The 24,746-nt window shown below is 38.7% G+C and overlaps 1 protein-coding gene, 1 long non-coding RNA gene and 1 pseudogene across 2 annotated transcripts in view; 2 read left to right on the top strand and 1 right to left on the bottom strand.

Moving 5' to 3' along the window:
* Positions 1–24,746, bottom strand: part of LOC141755648 (uncharacterized) — a 104,719-nt gene that overhangs the window by 40,945 nt on the left and 39,028 nt on the right. The window contains exons 3-4 of the long non-coding RNA XR_012591314.1: positions 10,092–10,204; positions 8,367–8,534 (exon numbers count right to left, since the gene is read on the bottom strand). This is a non-coding gene — a long non-coding RNA (uncharacterized LOC141755648). The remainder of the gene's footprint in view (positions 1–8,366; positions 8,535–10,091; positions 10,205–24,746) is intronic.
* LOC141755645 (hydroperoxide isomerase ALOXE3-like) lies at positions 953–6,066 on the top strand (annotated as a pseudogene).
* On the top strand, positions 7,898–18,970 carry epm2a (EPM2A glucan phosphatase, laforin). Its single transcript, XM_074614691.1, has 4 exons — positions 7,898–8,628; positions 10,123–10,297; positions 14,433–14,677; positions 16,211–18,970. Exons 1-4 carry the CDS (start codon positions 8,382–8,384, stop codon positions 16,492–16,494), a joined length of 951 nt encoding a protein of 316 aa, XP_074470792.1. The 5' UTR covers positions 7,898–8,381; the 3' UTR covers positions 16,495–18,970.

Consider the following 24,746-nt stretch of genomic DNA (forward strand, 5'->3'; position numbering starts at 1 on the left):
CAGTTGCTGCCAATGATGAAATAGCAACTTTTTCTGCAAGAATTTCCGCCGTTGAATCAGGTTTTCACCATCTGAAAGGACGTGCATGATCATCTGCATTTGCAGAACAGCCGTGGATGGATATTAATACTATAAGGCACAGAAGGAGTAGCTGTACGTTGGGTTTATGACAGTTGAATGTAACTTAAATTTAAACTTGTGGGTGTTGGCCTGTTTCTCAGCTCAGTGTGACGGTGTGCTGATGTGCTAACTTTAAAAGGAAGAATTGAGGTGATTTTCCTAAAAAACAATGTATACACTCATACAAAAATAATCCCCCTCAAATCAACATGTATGACCCAGTGTGTGGGGATGTCTGTATCTGCAGGGACCCTGTATGACCCTGCCCTTTAGTATACCTGTCTCCATGCCAGTTTCCAATATACCCTCAATTAATTCTGTTCAGACCTGTTATTTTTTTGGCAGGCGCAAGAAGGGGTGGTTTAGTACAACTGCTGTGCCAATCCCTCACCCTCTACAGCTGCATATATAAACACAAAAAAACGGACAGACATCATTTAGATGGCTGCTGTAGTATAAAGTTTGGACTGTAGTGCTACATGAAAATAGTGGCCTGTTTGTTATGACATTTAAACGCTCTCAAAAAGCCAGCTTTTTATCCGACCATATGTCTGAAAAGAAACAAAGAAACACAAACCACACCCAGATCGTCTTTGTTGCTTCGTGGTTCGTGCCATTGCTTAAGAACCTCTGATACCCTGGAGCATGTGAACCTGTAAACTTTAGTATAACTGTCCCCATTCCTGTTTCCCATGTATCCTCAATTAATTCTGTACAGGCTTGTTGTTGGTTTTTTGGCAGTTGCAAGAAGGGGTGGATTAGTACAACTGCTGTGCCAATCCCTCACCCTCTACAGCTGCATATATAAACACTAAAAAACGAACAGACAACATCATTTAGAGTTACTTCACTCTGCAATTTAGAAATCTAAATTTGTTTCTTTTTCTAGATAGTTTTCACGTAGTGACTATGGCTGAGTACAAGCTAGACGTGACAACAGGTGACAAGCAATATGCAGGAACATGGGACCACATATATGTCACCTTATTTGGAACTGAAGGACAAAGTGAGCGAACTGAGCTGGACAACTTTGGCACCGACTTTACAACTGGGACAGTAAGTTGAATCCAGTTGAACATTGCTCATATGGTGATTCTCAAATTAGGTCTGGGACAATGTAATGGCTTTTATTTCTGCGTACATACTCTATATGTTGCGATAGTATTTGTCTCTATCTAATGACTAATTAGTGTACATCACATTTACCTTAATTTAACATGGTATACATAACAAATATGGTATACATAACAAATAGCATCATCATGTTGCAATCTATAGTGTGTTGCCAAATTCTTCTTCAAGGTGTGGCCCATCTGACATTAACCACCGTAACTCTTACACAGACTGTGCAGCTGCAAGTAAAAAGGAAATGTCAGGTGCATGTATAAACACAATCGAATCACACTTCACCTGCCACTTATGGTGCTACAGTCACATGATAAATATAAATTCAGTTGTCAGAGTCAGAGTATAACTCATTTGAAAAAAAGCCACTATTGTAAAAAGTCTAAATATTACCAGACAGGATTTATATATTCTGTAAAAAAGCAGGGCTTTCACCAGCCAGTTGGCATGATTGTCTATCTCTATATGTACTTTTATTTGGATCCAGGTTTCTACATTTTTTATATTAAAATAACAACTTTAGAGGACTGTCCAGTCTTGGCAGATGTATGTACTCTTTAAATGCTTGCCTATCTCATGGTCTACTAAATATTTTGTATTCTGTATTATATTGTATTTGTGAGTTTATTTGCAGTTTTTTCCTTCATAAGATGTTTGAGTTGACCATATAAAAGCCTTTACTTGACTGACTGAAAACACCATTGTAGAAGAACAAATGTTCCACATACTTTGCTCTTATTCCAAGACAGGGAACTACACCGTGAAAACCAATTTGTCCCTGGGGAAACTTCTGCTGGTCAAAGTGGAGAAAGATCCTTTTTGTTTCTCCCAGAAGATGAGTGGTACTTCTCCAAAATAGTGGTGACGACTCCAGAGGGAGATGTCATTCTCTTCCCCTGTTACAGATGGATCTCCAGGGGAGAACTGGTGGAGCTGAGAGGAGGGAGAGGTCTGCCTCAAATTCCCAAAACAATTGATATATAGATAATTAATATTAAGATTTTGTGGATAACACTTTTTAGATTTTTTTTTTTGTTAGTTTTGTCATTTAAATTTCGACTGATGTTATGTTCTTTTCATGTCTCAGCCATGAAGGTTTTTGAGGAGGAACATCCCCTGTTGATCGACCACCGGGAAAAAGAGCTGAAACTTAAAAAGAGCTTATACCAGTAAGTTTTCATGTGAGCAGTACAGCTGCAGTTTGTCTCAGAAGTTTATCTGGAGAAATGTTGATGTGCTTTTTGGTAACTGTGTTTGTTTTATTAGATGGAAGATTTTGGCTGAAGGACTACCCAAGGTCAACCATTTCAATCATCCGTCTGAGCTCCCAGCTGAAATCCGCTTCTCTAAGTCCAAATCAACAGAAGTAGATAATACAAAAATGATAACGTGGGTATATACGATGGATACCACCGGGTTCCAATATAGTGTCTGCTTTGAGGCAAAAAGTAAATTTGAAGCATTAATATCGGTACACTGTTTAATTCTGTATTGTGTTTACCAATTGTTTTACCCTGTCTTACTTCAGTGGTATTGAACTCAAGCTTAAGGGGCTGATTGGATCTACTAAAAAATGGGAAAGCATCGACGACATGAAAAAAATCTTCTGGTGGAAAAAGACAACAATGTCAGGTAGATGTTTTTCCTATTTTCCTATTCTGCAGCGTAACTCACCTCAACAATGTCATTGTCATAGTTTCAAAACAACAGATAGATATAGATGTTGTTCCTGTTGGGTAAAACGATTAGTTTTCTAAAAGTAAAAACATTTCACAAAAAAAACAACAATCTTGTTTTTAGTTAAATGACCATGATCATCATGTTGTACTTCAAATAGGGCTGTCACAATATCAGATTTTCACGACACCTCACGATTATCGTGGCCAAAACAATTCATGGTAACAATATTATTGCAATATCTAAAGAAAATTTGAAGAAAAAATAAATAATGTAATCAGTCAAATTCATCTTTAGCTTTGTTCATTGTATGTTTTGTCTTTTTTATGGCAAATAAATTACACTCACACTTACAATACGAGTGTAGGGAGGTGGAGACAGTGTCTGTAACCAGACTGAAAAAAAATCGTCAGGCCAACCGCCACTTTGGCAGACAGGGAAAATGCTAGAGATGGGAATAGAGAACCGGTTCACGTTAAGAACAGGTTCTTAGTTATCCGATTCCTTGGCATCTCATGCCTCTGTGACAATTAAGTCCTCTGTATTGATGCTTTCCCACAGTTACACATGCACAATCATGTTCGTGTTCATCATGTTTCCGTTTGTTTGAGACTGGAGCCACAATGGAAAGAAAAAAAGCACTCAACAGCATGATGCTACTAAACCTGAGGGACGCACCCTATTTTTTTCCTGATAATGCTACACTGAGGAGGAGAGCTAGTAACGTTACCTGTTAGAAGCAGGTTGGCAGCGCATTCCTGCTTGGATAAATAACGGAGCTACTAACGTTAAAGGAGGTGCCATTGAGTTATTAATGTTATGAGGCGGTCACATTCTGCTTAGGAAAAATAACTATTGGATGTAGGTAAATTACAACATTATCATGTGTTCAAATGTAATCTTGTAAAATTAAGTTTTTAGCGAGAGACTTCAATAAATACAGTTGTTTGTTGTATACACAGCAAAATAAAATAGATATTAGAGAGGGAATTATGACTTGTTTAACTCCCTAACACTAGCTCTAAGCCGCTTGCCAAGATTTTTTTAATCAAAGCAAATATTTAAATAATCATAATCATTTGAATTGTGGTTTTATGCAAACAACCACTATAGGTGACAATAACAAAGTACAGTGCAGCACTGTGCACAGTACCCTCCCTCCCCAGAAAAATAGGGCTTCCCAGGAAGCCACGATGTAATTTGAACACTGTAATTTACCATGCCTACAATGTTTTTTGTGTAAAATATATCGAACATTGAATGAAATCCAATCTAAAATGTTATTCCTTCATTTAGCGCATAGATTTCAAAAGTGGCAGAAAAAAATTATTACTTGCCTGCCACAGTGGCAGGCAGTGAAAAGAGTTAATTTCAGACCCTGTCTGTAACCCCAATTTTACAAAAGCTTGATTTAAGAGGCACTGGATTAATTACATAATATTATCATATGTGTATTATTAACATGATATCAATATTTCATTTTTCAAAAATAGTTATTATCAATACCGGTATAACACAATAACCCTAACTTCAAACTTAAAGAAAGAAAAACATTTTAGACTATTCTAGATATTAGATATTATATTACGGTATATACTGTATCATCAAATTGCTATTCTTCCAGAGTATGTTACAGAGCACTGGAAGGAAGATGACTTTTATGGATCCCAGTTTCTGAATGGAGTCAACCCTAATGTGATCAAGCGCTGCTCAGAGATTCCCCCAAACCTTTCAGTCACAGAGGAGATGGTGAAGCCGTTCCTGGCAGAGGGAAGCTCTCTGAGGAAGGAAATGGAGGTATGAAAGAATAGTGGCTTTAAATGGGAGATAATCTTTGCTTTGGGAGACGATTTTTGTCTTTATCATCCCTATATCGTATTGCCTCGATTTATTACAAATCTATGATACCTCTCAATGTCTTCAACACATCTTTCTTCTGTCTTTCCCTCCCATACAGAGAGGGAATATTTTCCTCTATGACCAGAAGAGGATGGATGGAATACCCCCTAGAGCCAATGATGGTGAACCTCTGCACGTGACTGCTGGTCTCTGTTTGCTCTACTTGAACCCAGAAAACAAACTGATGCCAATTGCAATACAGGTATTTAACTGATACAGCAAATCACTGACAGTATTCATACTGTACAAACTTCAGTAAAATCACTGGTTTAGTCACATAACATTCCACAGTATTAGCATGTTTTCAGAAGTCCTGTTGCACTATTTGAACATAAAAAAACGAAAAATGTTTTTATCACATTCCAGTTGCATCAACAACCTTCTGAGCAGAACCCCATCTATCTGCCCAGTGACTCGGAGACTGATTGGCTGTTAGCCAAGATGTTTATCAAAAATGCAGATGTCATGGATCATCAAGCAGTCTATCACCTCATGAACGTTCACTTTCTGGCAGAGGTCTATGCAGTTGCTGCTCTCCGCAGCTTCTCTGTGATTCATCCCCTCTACAAGGTATAATTAATAATAATAATACATTTATTTCTATAGCACATTTCATGCAAAGATGCAGCACAAATTGCCTAACACAACAAGATCAGATGATAGTAAACAAAAACAAGCAATAGCAATGGTAGGTTATTATCATTAATTAATTAATATCATTAATACTGCATGCAAACAACTGCACGTTTTTAGGTTAGGTGTCAGTTAACTTGTTGGAGAACAAGAACTTTGTATCCATCAGGGTTTACTCTTGTAAAATTTGCTGCACTGACTGTGGTATTTTCAGAGAAGTACACTGACACGGCAAGTTTGGTGTTAATGAATACTTACATTAGGACCATTAAGGCCTATCCATATTTTGAAAATGATTTTATTTTTACCATGTAAGTCTAATTTTCTGTCTTGTTTTTGTCATTGTGGCAGGTTCCCATGGGCACATACCCCGAAGACCGATTCGATGAGCCTGCCCCTAAGCAGATGATTGAGAAATTTCAAGCACAGTTGTCCTGCCTCACTGAAGCAATTACTACAAGAAACGTGCAGCTTGAAGTACCCTACACATACCTGAACCTTACTGAGATAGAGAACAGTATAACTATTTAAGAAAGTCTGAGGGAGCCATTCTTCATGTGACGATTGTATCCATGCATTTCTCATCACCTGCCTTGCATGCTGGGAGGTGTGTTATACTTTGTTTTTAGTACATACAATAGGTGAGACAGTTAGAGGTGTTGCATGCTGGGAAAAGAGGACTATATCTTGGTTGTGTCACGATGAGTGGGCTATGTGTGATATGGTAATGTATGGACGTACTGTATGGTGTCCAAAAATGTAAATGATTAGCACAGGAAATAATAGCTTAAACATTACTCTGGCCCCTATTTATCAATTATAGAGACCATGTATAAAACGGTATTGTATTCATACATTCTTGTCATCAGAAGGGTTTTATTTTATAACGTATAATGGAATTGCATGAATTATTAACCTAAATTATCAAGATAAATGTGGTCTAATGTGTGTCTGTGGGGGAAATTCCGTATTTACTGTTTATATTATTCCAATTATTTGCTTTTTATGTTTTATATACAATACTGGAAGTCTTATCTGAGTGTGCAGGTCAGCCAGGTTAGTTTGGCCTTCAGTTTGCAGAGGCCTTAGATCATAGCATCCTCTCCCTGTCCCATGAAAAGGTTTTATCTTTACTCTCTCACACAGATAATTAGAAGACTCTGAGTTGGCTCTGACTTTAGAGGAAGGGAGTAACATGACACCCAGGTGAACTTCTTAATGAGTGCTTGTATTGCTCAAACAGAAAGGATCTCTGTCTCTGAGAAGTATGAGGCAGATCAATCTATAAAATTTGACTTCATTTCTTTGGTCTTTGTCTTATTAAAAGCAAGGGCACCGTATGCATACGAACAGCTGTATTAAATCTCTGAAAGACAACTGCTTGTTTGAATTTATTTTATAACAGAAATGTCCACAACAGTGTCCTACTTCAAATCATTTTTTTTCTATCAGGGCAAATATGCTTGCTTAATGCAAATGTATGTATATATTTATTATTGGAAACCACTTAACACAAAACAAAGACAAATATTGTTCAAAAATCCTCACAGGTACTGCATTTAGCATAAAAAATATGCCCAAATCATAACATGGCAAACTGCAGCCCAACAGGCAACAACAGCTGTCAGTGTGTCAGTGTGCTGACTTGACTATGACTTGCCCCAAACTGCATGTGATTATCATGAAGTGGGCATGTCTGTAAAGGGGAGACTCGTGGGTACCCATAGAACCCATTTTCATTCACATATCTTGAGGTCAGAGGTCAAGGGACCCCTTTGAAAATGGCCATGACAGTTTTTTCTCACCAAAATTGAACGCAACTTTGTAGCGTTATTGAGCCTCCTTCACGACAAGCTAGTATGACATGGATTCCTCAAAAATCATAACGGAGATTTTCTTGTTTCATATGATACTAGTATCTTCATTATAGCTTTAAAACTGAGCCCGCTACAACCTCCGAAAGATCGATTGCATTATTGCGTTAAAGAAATTAGTGCTGTTAAAACTATCTAGATCTGCAGATCTATCTACAGTATCCATCTATCTATATCTGTAGATCTATCAATCTAGATCTGTAGATCTAGCTATATCTGCAGATCTATCTATCTATCTATCTAGATCTGTAGATCTATCTATCTATCTATACATTGATCTATCTATCTAGATCTATATGTGTCTAGATCTGTAGACCTATCTATCTATCTATAGATTGATCTATCTATCTATATAGATCTAGATCTGTCTAGATCTGTAGATCTATCTATCTATAGATTGATCTATCTATCTATGGTCTATTTATCTAAATCTGTAGATATATCTAGCTTTGTGGATCTATCTAGCTCTTTAGATCTGTCTAGATCTGTAGATCTATCTATCTATAGATTGATCTATCTATCTATCTAGATCTGTAGATCCATCTATCTATCTAGATCTGTAGATCTAGATGTGTAGATCCATCTATCTATCTATATCTGTAGATATATCTAGCTTTGTGGATCTATCTAGCTCTTTAGATCTATCTAGCTCTGTGGATCCATCTAGCTCTGTAGATCTATCTATCTATCTTTCTGTCTATCTATCATCTATCTGATCTGTAGATCAATCCATCTAGCTCTGTGGAATTTTCTAGCTCTGTAGATCTATCTATCTATCTGATCTGTAGATCTAGGCTATATATCTCTATCTCTATAGAGTTCACTCTGATATGGCTGATGTTTGGTGCGCGGTCATTCTGACAGAGTGGGACTTCGCTCTTTCTATCCTCTCTTTGCTGCAAACTACACTTTCCAAAACACAATCCGACTATTTTTAGATTACACCATAGGCTACAGCCAATGGGCCACACGGGCTGAATGCAAGAGCTACTGTATAATATCGGCAATAATAAACATACTGAGGACATAATCACTTACTGAGGTTCTGCAACAATGTTATTCAGGTTCGGTGTCATTCTCACTGCGGAGTCTTCGGATGTAGAGGTGTTTGTTTTGGGTTCCCGTGTGGAAATGGGCCAGTGGGATCCGAGCGGAGCGGTTCCGATGAAAACCACGCACAAGCTGCTGTCAACACACGAACCGAGTCTGTGGATCGGAGACGTGCAGCTGGCAGAGCCGGTCAAAGACACACTGTGGTTCAAGTTCGTCAAGAGAGTCAGCGGCACTTATATCTGGGAAGGTAGCTCTTTACATCAATGCTGTGACATTGTGCATCACATTCAGCCCGCATATTGTTTTTGATATAGATGATCATAGATTTAATGTATTTACCATTAAAGGTTCTGCAGGCAAAAGACGAAAATAAGTCCTCCATGTTTGGTTCATATTGTGTAATGTATCCTCACTGCCACATGATGGAGGTAAAGTGACACTTATTTTACTAAATGCTCATGAATTTCAGTGTACCTAAATCAGGGGTCAGCCACCTTTACTATCAAAAGAGACATTTTTGATAGCAAAAAAAAATAAAATAAATCTGTCTGGAGCCGCAAAACATTTGAGCATTGTGATGAAGGTAACAGTTTATAGTCTAAGTATATAGTATAAAAGTCTAATGCAGTGAGGGCCAAAGTGCAAATGTACTATGGAGTATTAGGGCCACATTGATGGAAAAAAAATCAGAGATTTTGTGAATAAAGTCATAATATTACGGGGGAAAAAAAGTCGTAATATTATGAGAATAAAGTCAGAAGTTTACGAGAAAAAAGAAAATAACACGAAAAATTACTACTTTATAATATCTCAGATTTATTTATTTTTTCCTCAATGTGGCCCTAATACTCTGTCGTACCGTTCTACCGTAGACCTACAACAATGATAGATAAAAATGAAAATGTAAACAAAAAACAGTTATTCATTTCCACACATTTTTTTAAAAATCCACTGGGAGCCACTGGAGAGGAGCTAAAGAGCCACATGTTGCTGACCCCTGGCCTAAATAGAAATGTGTTTTTGCTGAGACTTGTGGGTAAGCAGCAAGACCACAGTGTAACAATATTACATTAGAATTAAAAGTCCTGCATTCAAGATCATACCTAAGTATAATTAATTTATAACAGTACAAAAGTATTATCCGCAATCTACAGTAAATGGGACTCAAAGAATGCAAAATGGCCACATTCAGAGTGCTAAATTATGAATTACATTATATTACTGGATTATTATTATTATTGTTAAATCAGTAGTTTTAATGCTGTAACTGGTTTAAGTGGAGTTAATAAAAACTATGTTATATACTCTTATATAAAAATGCATTAAATATTATAAACTGAACATATGGTTTCTATTTAATTAAAATCTGCAAATGAACTAGTTACTGTGCCTGTCAGGTGAATGTACTGTAGTGGAATAAAAACAATGTTTCCCTCAAATTTTTTGGTGGAGTGAAAGCATTCAGCCGCAGAAAGAGGAAATACTCAAGAAAAGTACCTCAATAGTAATATACTTACTTTGTTACTCTCCATAACTGAAGATACCTGTTTTGTATTTGATGCTTAAACAGTTGTTTTCCTGTTTAATGTGACATTTTGCCCCTCAAAGACAAATATAGGCAACATCTGCCTGTATTTGTTTAGGAAAGGAATCTTTAAAAAAAAAAAAAAAGTAGTACTCAATGAGTACTCAATGTCTTTGGTCACTAACCTGCAGAAAAGGTTGTCTTCTTTGTCACCAGGTAGCGGCCCGAGCCATGACAGATGTTGTTCATATGATGAGAGTAACGTGGTGGATGGAGTGTACTGCCATCCGATTGGTCACTGGATAGAGGAAACAGGACACACAGATGAGATGAAACACACCACCAACTTCTACTTCAGTGTGGCTGGTCAGAAGGCCATTCATTTCTCCAGGTAATACAGTACAATAGCCAAACAAAGCCATCAGCGGGATGTTGTATGGGAATGCTGTGTGTCTAAATTTCTCGAAGCACGGTTTCGGCTAACAGATTTTAGAAATCAGAGCGTCAGTAAGCTGGAAGCATGACTTCAGACTGTTAGATATGGGCAGCATGGGTGAGATACGGACAGTCAGTCCTGCTACCTGAATGCAAACTACTGAGATGTGCTTTAGCAAGAGGCCCGCCAGCATCACAGCCTCAGGGTGTTTTGTTGTTGTTGTTGTAGCTGTGCTTTACCTCTGACCTCCCAGTTAAAAAGAAGATTTGATCTGTGTGGCTAAACAAAGTATTAAAAACAGAATAAAACTGTTTTTGATATTTTTTATATTGATATATTACGTATAATTTACATATATTCCAAAATGTTGAACTATTGCTTTGAGGGTTTTCTTTTGTGATTTTTTGTCATTTGGACATTCATATATTCTTTACCTCGCGTCTGCAGTTTCCAGTAACGGAAAAGCCCTAAACCTGCAAACTGCCAAAGTGCTCTTCTTGTAGCCTGTAGCAAGTACAAATAGAGATCCATCATTTTCCCCCCACTCTGATCAAATGTGATGCTCGTTGAAAGTTTTCTGCCGTTGTGATGTGAAATTCGATGTGTGTACCACATTTAATAATACTGAAAATTAATGAGGTCCCCTGGGGCCAATGAATTTCCATGCTGAAGTGTGATTGTTTCTTGAACACTAAGGGTCGCATCAGCTCCTCTTCTCACATCTTCCTTCGGGTTTTCAAACATAACCATCACATAAATTCTTTAGTAAGGCTTGTATATTAATCTATATTCTCAGAGTTTGAATTCTGTCATGATATTACATCAGTTAGAGACTAGTCTTCTACTGTACAGTGACCTGCTAAGAGGGCAGGGCAGTCACGTCACATTGCTCTTTCCTGATGAAAGTTGTCCCTCTCTCACAGGGCAGACAAAGCTGCAATCACCCTCTTCGGCTAACTCCTTTGTTTTTTAACCTTGCTCTCTCCCATTTAGTCTGTCACTTGAAAAGTATTGTCCTTTCAAAAAGTAGACCACTAGCACTTGCATTATCAGCTCATACGGTAAATATGAGGTATTTAAGGTATTTAAATCTCTGTCCTATTCACAAGTCTATTAGAGAAAGATAATGAGTTGTTTGTGTCACTCTATGATCCAGTCAAAATAGAATATCACAGGATTTTTAGAGGGATCCTCAAAAGATACTCTGTTGTTCTATTATTTATCACAAATAAATGTAAATAAATGTGTCAAAGAAGTTGCGGAAAGTCACTAGTTTGTATGTGCACTGTTACCCTTCACACTTTTTGCAATCTGTCTGGCATTGATTCTACAAGTTTTTGTAGGTTTTGAGGATTCAGCTTTATTTCAGCATATTTTTAGAGCACCCAATAATGTGTTATGATGTTTGTGTGCCTCTTTCCCTTTTAAAATGTTCCCAGAAATTCACTCTTGGGTCTTGGGATGGTAATTTCTGTTGAGCAGTCTGTTAATTGGTCAGTCCACCACTCTGGTCCATACTGAAACATCCATGCCATGAAATTTGGTAAAGATATCCATGGTGCCCAGAGGATGGATGAATGTCTTTGGTCCGTCATCCATTGGGTAAAAAAACAACAGTCCACCACCATGTTTGACACCCACATCTGTGACACAACCTTTAGGAATGTGAAGCATGAGCAGTAGTGACAGACAGACTGTAAGATGACTAGACAGACTAAGATGTAATTTACTTCATACAGTATATGGGGGTTAACTGCAACAATTAGATTTGCTCATGTATAACTAAAATCATAAACCACTTACTGGATCATTTATACAGAAGTCTGTAGATAAAACTATTTAAATATTTAGTCCAAATTTGTTGGCATTTAGCCTTTCAAAAACAACATTTTCACTGCAGTCAAAAACCTATTTGCTCTCCCGCTTGATGCGCACAAACGGAGGCCCGCACCTGTATTAAAGGGGCGGTCTAGCAGCAGTCTAACAGCACCAGAAATTACATTTATTTAACCACAATAACCAAAAAGCTTTTTTGGCTCTAACACTAATATAATAAATGAATGATGTCATTATCAAAAGAAAGATCATATTATGCATCTACATTTGCTTGGCAAAACTGTCAAGATGCCATCACTTTAGTTATGTTGACGAATTATATTCATTAAAAAAGACTCATTTAATACACTGAATCGCTTTTCATCAAATTGAGGATTTTGTTCGAGGATTTGTAATTTTTTTTTACGGTGATGACGTTGGGGGGAATCAGCTTTTCTTAGATACAAGTAGAATAGTTTGGGAACCACTGGTTTGGAGGATGCATGTTCATATCTCAACTGTATATTAGGCTTAAATTGATGAGTGAATAGTCACACACACAACACCCAGCATACATACACTCAATCAACCTACCCATGCATGCCTTCCTTTTGTAAGGCACATACTCAGTGCCATGGTATACCAGGCACAGCAGAAATTAGCCCGAGACCCCTGAGGCAGTGAGCACATAACTTGCATAAGAATGAGCAGGCTTGGCTGGCGCCATCAGGTTTTAATTTGTGTCCGAAGACCTTACAAGGCTTATGTCAAGGACCTGTGTTTAGTAGGAAGCACTGTGCCCTTGTATCTTTCCTATTAATAGCTTTTTCAAATTAGTCTCTCAGACCTTGCATCCGTGTAGCCCTAACTATCATACACACTCACCTCTGCAATAACTCATATGATACAAAGAGACTTTACATCACTGTCTTGCAGGTGCATTGACTCTCATTCTGGTATTCAGGGGAGAGGAGGCCTGAAGGTTATATAGCCATTTTGTAATGAGTTTTTATTACTGTTGAACTGAACAAGAGTCAATTTATAAAATCAACATGGAACGACTACTAAAGTCTTCCAAGAATTCTCATATTTTCATTTTACTGTAATAGACTGAAATAGTCAAACTGCAAGTCATACAAGATAGACAATAAGAGAATGTTTTTTACACAACTTGTACAGATCAAATTTTCTGTTTTTATATGGTCCAATTGTTACATATTGAAACTGTCTATGGAAGTAACAACAATATCAATATACTGTATGTATAATTCTTCAGTAGCAAAAAGGGACAGATGTTTCACCTACGACAAAGAAGTTTTTCAGGGATTTTAGAAGAGAGGTCATCTGATAACAGCAAGTCGAGACAGAGACTTTCACTGCAGTGTCACTCTGGGACATCACAGATCAACAGCGTCCTTCTGTCCTTTTACGTTTCACCTCCTCTGGTTGTTGACTTTATGCATGCTAATGAGCACTAAATGGAGTCTGCCTCAGACCGTAATGGTCAGGAAAATTAGTGCGACAAGAGGTCAATAAAACATCAATGCTACGAGGGAGAGAGGGGGAAGGTAGGAGAAAGAAAGAGATGAAACTTTTTGTCTGTTAAGTTCCAGACGAACCAAACCGACATTAAAGAATTAGCAGCAACAAAGGCCGACTGTCTTGGCCAAAAGGTTGCACTTGAACACACCGCAAAGACTACAGCCAACGGCCAACTAGCACATACGTTCATTCAACATGCTGAACCGGCCAAAAACCTGTCAACACGGGCAGACTAGTGCCAACAGTGCGGGACACACCACAAAAACTAGGACGACACTGACGGCCAGGGTCTTCAGTGACCTGCTTTCCTCGGATCTGTCTGTAGGACAGTTTTCAAAAAATAACATTTGCTCAGGAGTAACTTGAAATTCTGTGCTCCTACCATCACACTGGCTTGCAGTCTCTCTCTCTCTCTCTCTCTCTCTCTCTACCCATTTCCTTTTTTGCTTTCAGTATCTGAGGCTCTATTCAAACCCTTTAAACCATGTTATCCTACACTGAAACTATAGTGTAGTTGTAACAAATCAATGCATTCCTTTGTTCTGTATCTCTACTTTTCATCGTTTGTGCCTTTATTTAAACACTACTCTTGAAAAGCAGGTCCATTCTGATCCTGTGTTTTCTGATAATATTCACCTACACATTATCTTGCAAATTTGTAGTGGGTAGCCAGTCATTTCATGAATCTCAGAGGTTCAGCAATGATTAATGCATCCTTGTTTATTGCCCCCAGGGTGCTGCCACGTATTTGGCTGGGCAGCTGCCCTCGACAGGTGGAACATGTGACTATAAAGATGAAGCATGAATTGGGGATTACTGCAGTGATGAACTTCCAGACAGAGTGGGATGTGGTGAACAACTCCAATGGCTGCAGGCGCAACCCCGAGGAAGCCATGACCCCAGAGACCATGATGCATTTGTACAAAGACTGTGGCCTGGTGTATGTGTGGATACCCACACCTGACATGAGCACCGAGGGTAAGGAGAATTCTGTGGACATACAAGAATAAACACAGTAATAATAATAGTATTTAGTCAAGACAGAGTGAGGGGACCAACACAGCTTGGAGCTGTTAGGCTGAATTCTCACCACAGCAGCGGCAAAGTGCGGCCTACGGCGAGCTGCCATGCAATGTCTATGAAAAGCTGTGGCGGCCGCTTCCGAGCTCAGCAAGCTGTGGCCGTTTAATTCTGCGACGAAGTGCGGCCAAACTAAAGTTGGGAATAGTTTAACTTTTAGCGGCGAAATGCAGCCAGAGAATACCCGCAGCCAATCAGTAAACAGATCCTGTGACTTCTGTGACATGTTGACCTATGTTACAAAGAATTTCTTCCCGCTTGAAACACATGAATACTTCACCTCACCGCTGCCTGGTGTGAATTTGGCGTTAGGGGCTCAACATCTTAGTGTTGCATACAGTTCAGTGCAGTCATGAGTCTGGGTCGTCCGACTGAAAAGCTCTAACTTTACTCAATATGCCAGCCTTCAGCGTGCTGTTTCTGCACCTTAAAAAGCTAATTGAAGGTTCCATTCAAATATTTAAAGGTCAGACAATCAGCAAGGATGAATTCTTTTAGTTGGCTTCTCAAACTAGATGAATGCAAGAAATAAACTTCAAAGGATGTGTGATGATTCGTGGAATTATAGCCAACCATGACCATTAATCACCTTCCAAGGTTTCCTTTAATCAGAATTTTACGTATGTAAAATGTGTTGTGTCAGTCACAAAAGAAGAGCTATTTTTGCTTCCACGGTGAATTTAAGCAGAGAAATAATTCCCTTGGTAAAAGGGACAACACATGTACCTGTCGATACTTGCATTTTATTCCTGACAGTGTGATATTTTGCAAGGATTGTGATAAATGTACTTTTTAAGTATGCATGGGGTGCCTTGAGGCAAACAACTGCCGACAGTCCTTTAGGGTGTATTTAAATTTCTTCTCCAAAGGTGATACAAAATTAATCCATACAGGTCACAATATGTTAAAGGATAAGTCTAATGATATTCTATTGTCTATCGATTGTGAACCAATCATTAAAAAAGACCAAATCCAAGTATTGTCAGTGTACCCAAAGCCTGATTTATCTTTTTCCTCTGTGCTGTAGACCTCCATTGATGACAAAAAAATACTAAAAACACACCAATAAGCCATGCATACACCTTCCTGATTATGTAAATACCGAATGTGTATTAATTCACAGCTGAAAATAGTCCCCAACCAATTCATGATTTACTTCTATTTGAGTAATGTTTGTTAAAAACTACAGTGCCCAGGAATTTACTGAGCCTTTTAAAAAAAGAAAAGCATACACTTTTGATTGAATTAGTAGTAGGAATTAATGAGCTTAGTGGCTGAGTGCCACAAACACAGTAGGGAAATGTCAAAGTATGACAGACTAACTCATTGTTAATTTTGGTCTTTTCATGGGATTTATTGAGATGAGAAAAATGTAGAATATCGCAAGCCTCCTCTTTTAAGTGTATTGTGTGTTATTGTCTTCTCCTGCAGGTCGGATCAGGATGATTCCCCAGGCTGTGTTCTTGCTTCATGGTCTCTTAGAGAATGGTCACACCGTCTATGTTCACTGTAACGCTGGAGTAGGCAGGTCGACGGCAGCTGTGTGTGGTCTGCTCATGTACGTCCTTGGCTGGAGCCTGAGGAAGGTGCAGTACTTTGTTGCAGCCAGGAGGCCGGCAGTGTACATAGATGAGGAGGCTTTAGTCCAGGCTCAGGCAGACTTCAACCAGAAGTTTGGACAACTGCGATCATCCATCTCTTACCCAGACATGTGAGAACTGAGTGTCCTTATAGGTCTAAAGTCTTCAAAATGGAAAGCTCTACTGGACTGCACTCTTGGAAACTAAAATTATTTGACAAAGTGTCAAAAATATACTGCATAGTCAGCGTGAAAGGTGCCAGAAAATGAAATAACCTATAGCAAGAAAATTAACTAATTTCCACTTAAATCTAATGTAAGTAAACGACCCACTTCAGCTGAGTGGCTTTCGAAATCTGGTTGATCCCCAAGTATCTAGAGAGAGTTCTGCTGGCTGACAGCACAGATGTTCCAAGCAATTAATCCTACTGTGATGTGTTAGCTTGTAACTTCAGGAATTACCCTCTGCCATTTAGCACCTACAGTTGCAAATTGTGCACTTGGAGTCAGCTTCAGTAGTTGTTTTCAGTAAATGTCTGCAGGGGTTTTTGGAAAGACCTTTTCTTTTTGCCTATTTTGTATTGATTAATACAGAGAAGGCAACTTTATGCTGATGTTTTGAACAGCAATAAATGAGAATGAATAACAGCAAAAAAAAGAAAATCATTATACTACCTACTACCTATACCGCTGTTTGCTTTCATCCAACAAGCCATGCTCCTCAGTAAAGGAGCTATTGCATGGTTGTGTATCACTTTAGAGAATCCCCTTTTTAATTCAGAAACGATAATTATCTCCTTGTTTTCTTTTTTGGGAAAGAGGTCTTAACGGTGCATGAAAATGGCACTCCTTGCCAAAGCAACAAATTGATTCCAAAAACCAAAATAATGACAATGCCTCTCCCTCTCTATCAGAGAGGTATTCAGCTCCCAGACATTGAAGAATACAGCCCCGCCCCATCTCTCTCAGAGAGCTTGATAGCATTTCATCTTTATTTATTAATCCGACAGATGCTATTCTGACCCATCTCCTAAATAACGAAAACAACATCCCTGCCAGACCATTTTAATGCATAAATAATAAGACATTATTGGAATACTGTTTGTCAATTTTGAACATCTGCCTAGACTCCTATTGAGGATATATTGCTTTTTCAAAATAGTGTTTTTGTTACCTGTCCCTGATTTAAGAAAGTTAGTAGATTAGACTTTTCCCCTCAAGCACAAGCCATTACCTTTTAGTAGATTCTTCAGAAAACAGCACCTTATGAGGTTGTCAATGAGGACGGGTTGGTGGATTGAACCATACACGTGCGCTAGGGAAGCAAATCATTGTGAAAATGTTCTAAAAATATTCACAAAAACTGAATATGAAATGAGTGACATGCTTTTCTTCCTTTTTTTGAATAGGCAGAGTGTTTACTGGTTTGAGGAAAAGTATGTCTGTGTATACAGTACTGTTTGTGCATGAGTGCTGGGGTTTGTCACTTAATGGATGCCCATGTAATTGGTAAATAAGTTGCATTTATTCCACTGGGTTATAGCCAGTGATTGATGTTAAAAAGTATTTGTAGTCCACATGATTTCCAGGATCTGCCAATCACCTACACCGGTTTCCCCGAATCTTTGCATTTACATAAGAGAAAGCATTAGAGAGCATTTGCAACTGTCAAAGAGATGTTTTTCTTGTTGTGCAGATGAAATCACAAATATCTCTAAAGTACCATTTAATCCAGAATGTGCCGAGAAGATACACTGTGTACACCTGTGTTGAGCCTATTGTTTTGGCTTGCAATGTCCCTGCAAGTCATCAGCTTGTTTTTATCCCAACTGCTCCTTATTTTACAAACACAGTTATTCTGTTGATTTAAAGCATCACAGACCCATTCTTTAAATTTGCTTCTGATCAAATATGAATCAATATTATGTTACTGTAATGTCTATTTCTCACCTCAAATGTTTTCAGAAACATCTTGTAGTGTACTGTTTAGCTGTAAAATGAGAAACTTTACTCCGACCTTTGCTTTGTTTTGTCTCGACTTTTCTCAACATGGTGGCCGGGTCACAAACTCTCATTTTACAGCGAAACAGTACACCAAAATATGTCTCTGAAAACATTAGTGGCGAGAAATAGACATAACAACAGAATATTGATTCATATTTCATCAGCGCTGCCTAGTTTGACAGTTTGATCGGAGTTCGCCAGCTGCCCAGAAAATCCTCGGCTCCAGGACGGCTGTGATTGGGTTTTTTTAGATTCGGGCGCGTTAGAAACTTTCAAATACCATTAGGTATTAGGAGGCAGAGGAACATGATTTTTTTCACAGATTATCTGTCTCATCTAATACTGTCAGCATATAGTGACAGTTTTATAAAAAAAAATACTTTTTATCATATTTGTTCAAAGTGACTGATTTCTGCTTTAATGGATCCATCAACTGAGACACACCATTTAAAAAAAAAAACTATAATGAAATGAAATAAAACATTTGGAGGAACAACCTTTTAGTGAATGGTTCAATCCCACCATTTAAGCAGAGGTGGACAGCAAAAATCCAGTCAGTATCTGACTAAACTGCCATTAATTAAGGTGAAGATTATACTTAAACAAATATATTGGAATAGTATGCATGTCCTGTATATAAAGTACCCAAATTAACTACATAAGATGGTGTATATACTATACTATATGGTAAATGCAGACACAATTACTTTAACCTTGTATTGGTCCAAAGAATGCAGTTCTGATCCTTCAAATCCTTGTCAATTTGCATCTATTGTATAAAATAGGAACACACAAAATAGACTGACCTGCTGAATTGAGATTAAAGATGTAATAACTTGATATTAATCAAAAGGACGGGTCAGGTTAGAGAAGGATATACCCCTGCGGCCAGAGCAAGGCAGGCAGGTGGGTGGAGGGGCTTATATTAAAACTAACTGGACAAACTTTATGATGTTTAGCATATTTTAACAGGCAATATTGATTTTCCATACACGCTATGCTGTTTCAGGTGGTGAATTCAAATCAGTACAGGTTCATGACAGTGCCAGAGCCTGATATCAGCTCAGTGACCCGGCGCCTGAGACGCAAGACAAGATGAAAACAAAATAATAGAGGTGTGCATCTACAGAATGTCTGAAATGGCAAATCTCACCAGCTGTGAAAATTGTATCATCATTGTTGGCAGTGGGAATAATGCCTGTCAGTGTATCAAAGACAGCAAGTACCCTGGACAGCCCCTGCATCCCTGGTGGCGTCTGGATTAGCACTTTGGACAGTGGCCGTGACACACAGGTGCAGAGTGTTATAAAAGATCCACCTGAGCTGCAAAGGCAACCAGGGCAATGCTGTAGACTGCAGGATGATTCACTGATATTCACATTAACCTGAGTCATGCCACTGCTGGACATTAAAATCCCGAGGGAAAAGAGTGGGTTCATATCATCATAAGAATATGTGCTCTCTCCATCATCCTGTGTGTTAGAAAAGACTACTGTATATGATAGGGTAACTTACCAACTATTGTGTATGATAGGGTAACTTCCCTAACTCTTCAAGTAATAGTCTGCTCCATGTCACCGCTGGTGTTGCTTGCACATCACTCAGAAACATCACTTGGGCAATGCAGACACATTTTGATCAAAAATACAATGCTGCCAATGAAATTCTGCATAATTCAGCCACATAATCATGTTGTTTAGTTACACAGACAGCACAAGCCATGACCACATACCTATAAATACGGGATTGGGAGCATTTCTAACGGCTCTCAACATGGCGACAGCGAGCCAGTGGCTCGTAACTAACGCTACTAACAGAGCTGACAGTGCAAACAACGGTAAAAGTGCTGACAGAGCTAACAATGTTTACCTAAGGGGGAACCAGAGGGTGGGCGCTACACTTCCGCAACAGCGCCATCGGTTGGGACCCCATTAGTAACCAAAAGTATGAGAACAGTGCAGAGCGGCGTCCATGAGCTGGCCAGTGGGGCACTATTGCACTAAAAGCACGTGTGGCTGGCCCAGCTATGTCAACAAAGCGCGGAGAAGCTCAGATTACAACACACACAGAGGGAGAGTGACTTCATTCTTTGCTCAGGTAGACATTACTCCTCTATATCTTTACATAGCAAATAGTTGTTTGCTGCTATATTAATGCTCTGGATATCAAATAGAGCACCTTTAAAGAGAATAAAGCAAGCTGCGTGGGTGCACCATAGATCTGCAAAATAGTACCGGATCCTTGTGTCATCTGCATGAGCTATGAATTACACAAAACATCTCAACATTAGTAACTCCTGAATTGAACACTATTGTGAACTTCTGATTATGTTACATGGTGAAGTGGTGAAGTAGGTGATAGGATACATCATGTAACTGTGTTGCCGAATCAATCTCTTGAACAGGTGGTGCTCCACAACATCACGTTTACACTGACTTCAGGACGGTTGAAATTATTTTTCAGGATGGTGGTGAAGAAAGTTAGTCTGGAGCCTTGTATATCAGCGGCTATGACCAAAAAAAAAAAAAGATAAGTATCAGCCGATATGGTTCATCGACGATCCGAAATTATATCGTGGCAAAAAATGTGATCGGAGCATCTCTAGATATTACATGATTTATTTGTTGCAGCAGACAGCACACAGACACTGTGCAGAGGTAGTACAGTGCAAGTAGTGCAAGTAGACACCACAAGTCAAACTGTGTACAGCAGTATATCATTGTACATAATATATTCTGTGGCTATATTTATTCTCAACCATTCCCACATTTCATCCAACACTTTGGAAACAAAGCGGTTTCCAGTAACAAGCCAGACACTCAGTCCACGTCTTGCAGAGGCTCATTAAACATCCCTACGCTTTATTTTGCATATCTGTGAGATGGATGAGCAGGGCTATTTTAAGTCAGGAAGGCACACTCACAAGAAGACATTATTTGTTTACTTTCTGTATTAGATATATAATCCAAACATAGTCAGCCAGTCTAATTCAGATTTGAAGAGTGAATTGTTTTGTCCAATAAGCCTTTGGTCCTCTAAGACACATGATAATGATTTTGAACATGAACTTTGCCCTTTGAAACGTTTACCATCCGTCTTCCATGTAGTTCTATTAGCTAGACCAGTCTGCACTGGGTATGCATTCATCATAGAGAGGTAACGTTTTTTCACCTGCACAGACAGTCCCACAAGTCACACACACAAAGAGCCACAAATGATTTATATTCATCACGTCAGCACCCCTAGTCAATTTACTCAATAGATTCCAAGTCCAGTCATACCATTTGCATGGTGTGGGCTCACTGTGTGTTTAAGAAAAATCCAGCAATAAAGACATTGCTCTTGATTTTGCTCCCAGGCAGACCTCCAAACCCCCCTGGCAGGTACTGACTGTAGAAGGAAAAGTGAAGAGACACGGTTTGACCAAACAGGTCCAGATTTACAGGCTTATTCTGCCATGTACGTTTCAGTAGCTTGCACCAGTAGCCCATCTTGTCGGAGGACAGGAGGGAGGTTTATCTATGCAGTTCAAGAACATCTGACTACCTGAGGTTTTTTATGGAATATGAATAGGTGTGAGCAATGTCAGACTGTTGAAAATACAGTCAAAGTTTACGGAGATGCATGCCCGAAAGAAAAGTTCACATTTCTGGTCGGAAGGAGAAACACACCTACTTTTAAACATCATTAAAGACAACAGGTTTTTGGATATGCACAAATATTGCAACGCCAACCTTTTCAAAAAGGTGGTTGAAGGAATGAAAGAGGGAGGCTGTGTTCGCACAGTCGAACAAGTCCGCCTGCATGGCTGCACGTAAACGGAAATATTGGTGGAATACCAAAACGTAATATTTTGTACATGTAAACGTAGTCAATGTAGTCTAAGCTGAGCATATGATGGGTGATAGCAACCTTCAAAAAGTCTGGTGGAAAAGTTATGAGAAAAGTCCTTTTAAGAGACCTCAATCAAGTTTCTTGCAGTTCTCCATCATAAACTTGCAAGCATTCTATTACTGTAGCTGTGTATTTTCACGTGTTGATATGTAAGGATTTGAAAGCGGTAACTCAAAGTACAGAGTCAGAGAGGGAGCCGTCAAAACATCCACCAGAGCCAGTAGGGAGGATTATCCAAGCAGCCAACATCTGCTAAGCTGGTCTATTGGCCAACTGAACTTTAATGCTTTATTTGCAGTCTGAGTCATTCCTCAAGCAGCTAGGGGCAGTGCCCCACTGATATTCAATAATATCCAGCCTTTGTCCCTGGGGGACCATAACAATGACTGGGCTGATATATGCAGACTGTGTGAATACAATCGGAAAATTATTTATTGCTGTAACACAAGCTATGCACCCAATTAATTTGCTAATCAGTTGGTGGGCTTTTGCCTTTACTCAGTGTGCACATAATTTCCTTTTTATCAAGAACCTTCCTGAGATTTAACTTATGCATTATGCATTTCTTCTTACAGATATATTATTCCACAAAACTCTTGTCTGAATAAATGCAAAACATGTACAATTAGTTTGTCACTCATTACCTATTCATATTCATCTAAACCTTTACTTCTTTTTGGACATTTTACATCAGTGATCTAGTTAGCATAAGCATATAACATGTGTTTGAGTTCCATGCAACAAAACAAATAGCAATATGATAAAACTCAACTCAACATTTTTTCATGTATATAGCAGCTTTCATACAATCATGCAGCCCAAAGTGCATCACATAGAGAAAAAAAAACCAGCAATAAACAACAATAAATACAATTTTGCAAGACTAAAAATGCCGACAATAAAATGTTGGAAATCAATAAATAAAAGTCAATAGAATAAAATAAACACCATGGATAAATATAATGTAAAAACCAATGATTAAAGCTTAAAAACTAAGGCTATAATAGTACTATACTATAAAGAGAGAGCTTGCCATTCTAATATCCAGAGGCAGTGAGTTCCACAGTTTAGGGGCATAAAACAGAAGGCACTCTCACCGGTACTTTTATGGGACACATAAGGAACATTTAAAAGACTAGAATTACCGCCTTGCGGTTGTATGCCTCCGACAACCCGTCAAGTTGCAGTTTACATCCATGTTTGTCCAAAATATCATCACTTCATAACTTTATCCTATTAGACATTTGTGTGAAATTGATATGAATTCTTGAGTTATGGCCAAAAACATGTTTTGTGAGGTCACACAGACCTTGACCTTTGACCACCAAATTCATTACAGCTCATCCTTCAGTCCAAATTGATGTTTGTGCCAAATTTGAAGGAATTCCCTCCAGGCTTTCCTGAGAGATCGCGTTCAGGAGAATGGGACGGACCTGAGGTCACAGTGACCTTGACCTCTGACCACCAAAATCTAATCAGTTCATCCTTGAGTGGACGTTTGGGCCAAATTTGAAGAAATTCCCTCCAGGTGTTTGCGTATCACGTTTACGAGAATGGGACGGACGTATGTTTTACTGCTGCAGCAGTACCTTGTTTAGCTTACGTGCCGGTAACTCCTGTTTGCTTCTCCAAACTGGGGGCGTGCCGACCGTCATCTACTGGAGGTAATACACGAGTATGGTTAAGTACTTCATACAATCCCTTTAGCTGTCCCTTTAGCAGTTTTTTTACTTAATGGTCTAATTTTCAATCAGCTAGTCCCTTCCAGATTTGCAGTAATTGATCTAAAAAATATTCTCTGTGGATGAAGTAAATGGTTGTATCTAAAATTCATGTTTCAGTGATTAAATGGTTTAATTAGCTAGATTTTTAAAAAGCTTTGGCTGATAAATGTAGCCAAGAGACAACATCTGTGAATCTTTTGACTAATCTAAGTCACGCAAGCATTGCTTATACTATCAGTGTATAAGCAATGTACTGTAGATGAGTGTTGGTGGTTGTAATGACTGCCTCTATTTATGATACTGAATCACTACACTCAATTTAAGCACATTACTGTTCATCACAGAGAAAGGAAGAGTGGTGGGTCAGGAAAAATGAGAAATGGATGAAGTAAGTCATTTGCTTTGACAAGCCCCCACCACAGCCATTCACTGTGCGACTGTACTGACTAGCTTCCTGTAAAATCCATTCTTGCTGTCAATACCTTCGTTGTTCTCTCCATCTTCCATGTTGGCACTGCCATTGATCAGTGTCAGCAGGACAGATTGTGATATGAACAAGGGATGGGGATACAAAGCTGTTGTGCCATAGTGAATAACAAGAGTGTTGGTGGTACAGGGAAAACATGAGTGCAAGGGTTGTGTGTTGTGCACATTCTCTGATCAAAATACTGACGTCTATATGTATATTCTGTCATGAAAGCTACTAGAATATTAGTAATATCAAGTTATGCAGGTCTGTATGGATAGGACGTCATTTATCATGCTA

The sequence above is a fragment of the Sebastes fasciatus genome, chromosome 18, assembly GCF_043250625.1.
Source record: "Sebastes fasciatus isolate fSebFas1 chromosome 18, fSebFas1.pri, whole genome shotgun sequence".
NCBI lineage: Eukaryota > Metazoa > Chordata > Actinopteri > Perciformes > Sebastidae > Sebastes > Sebastes fasciatus.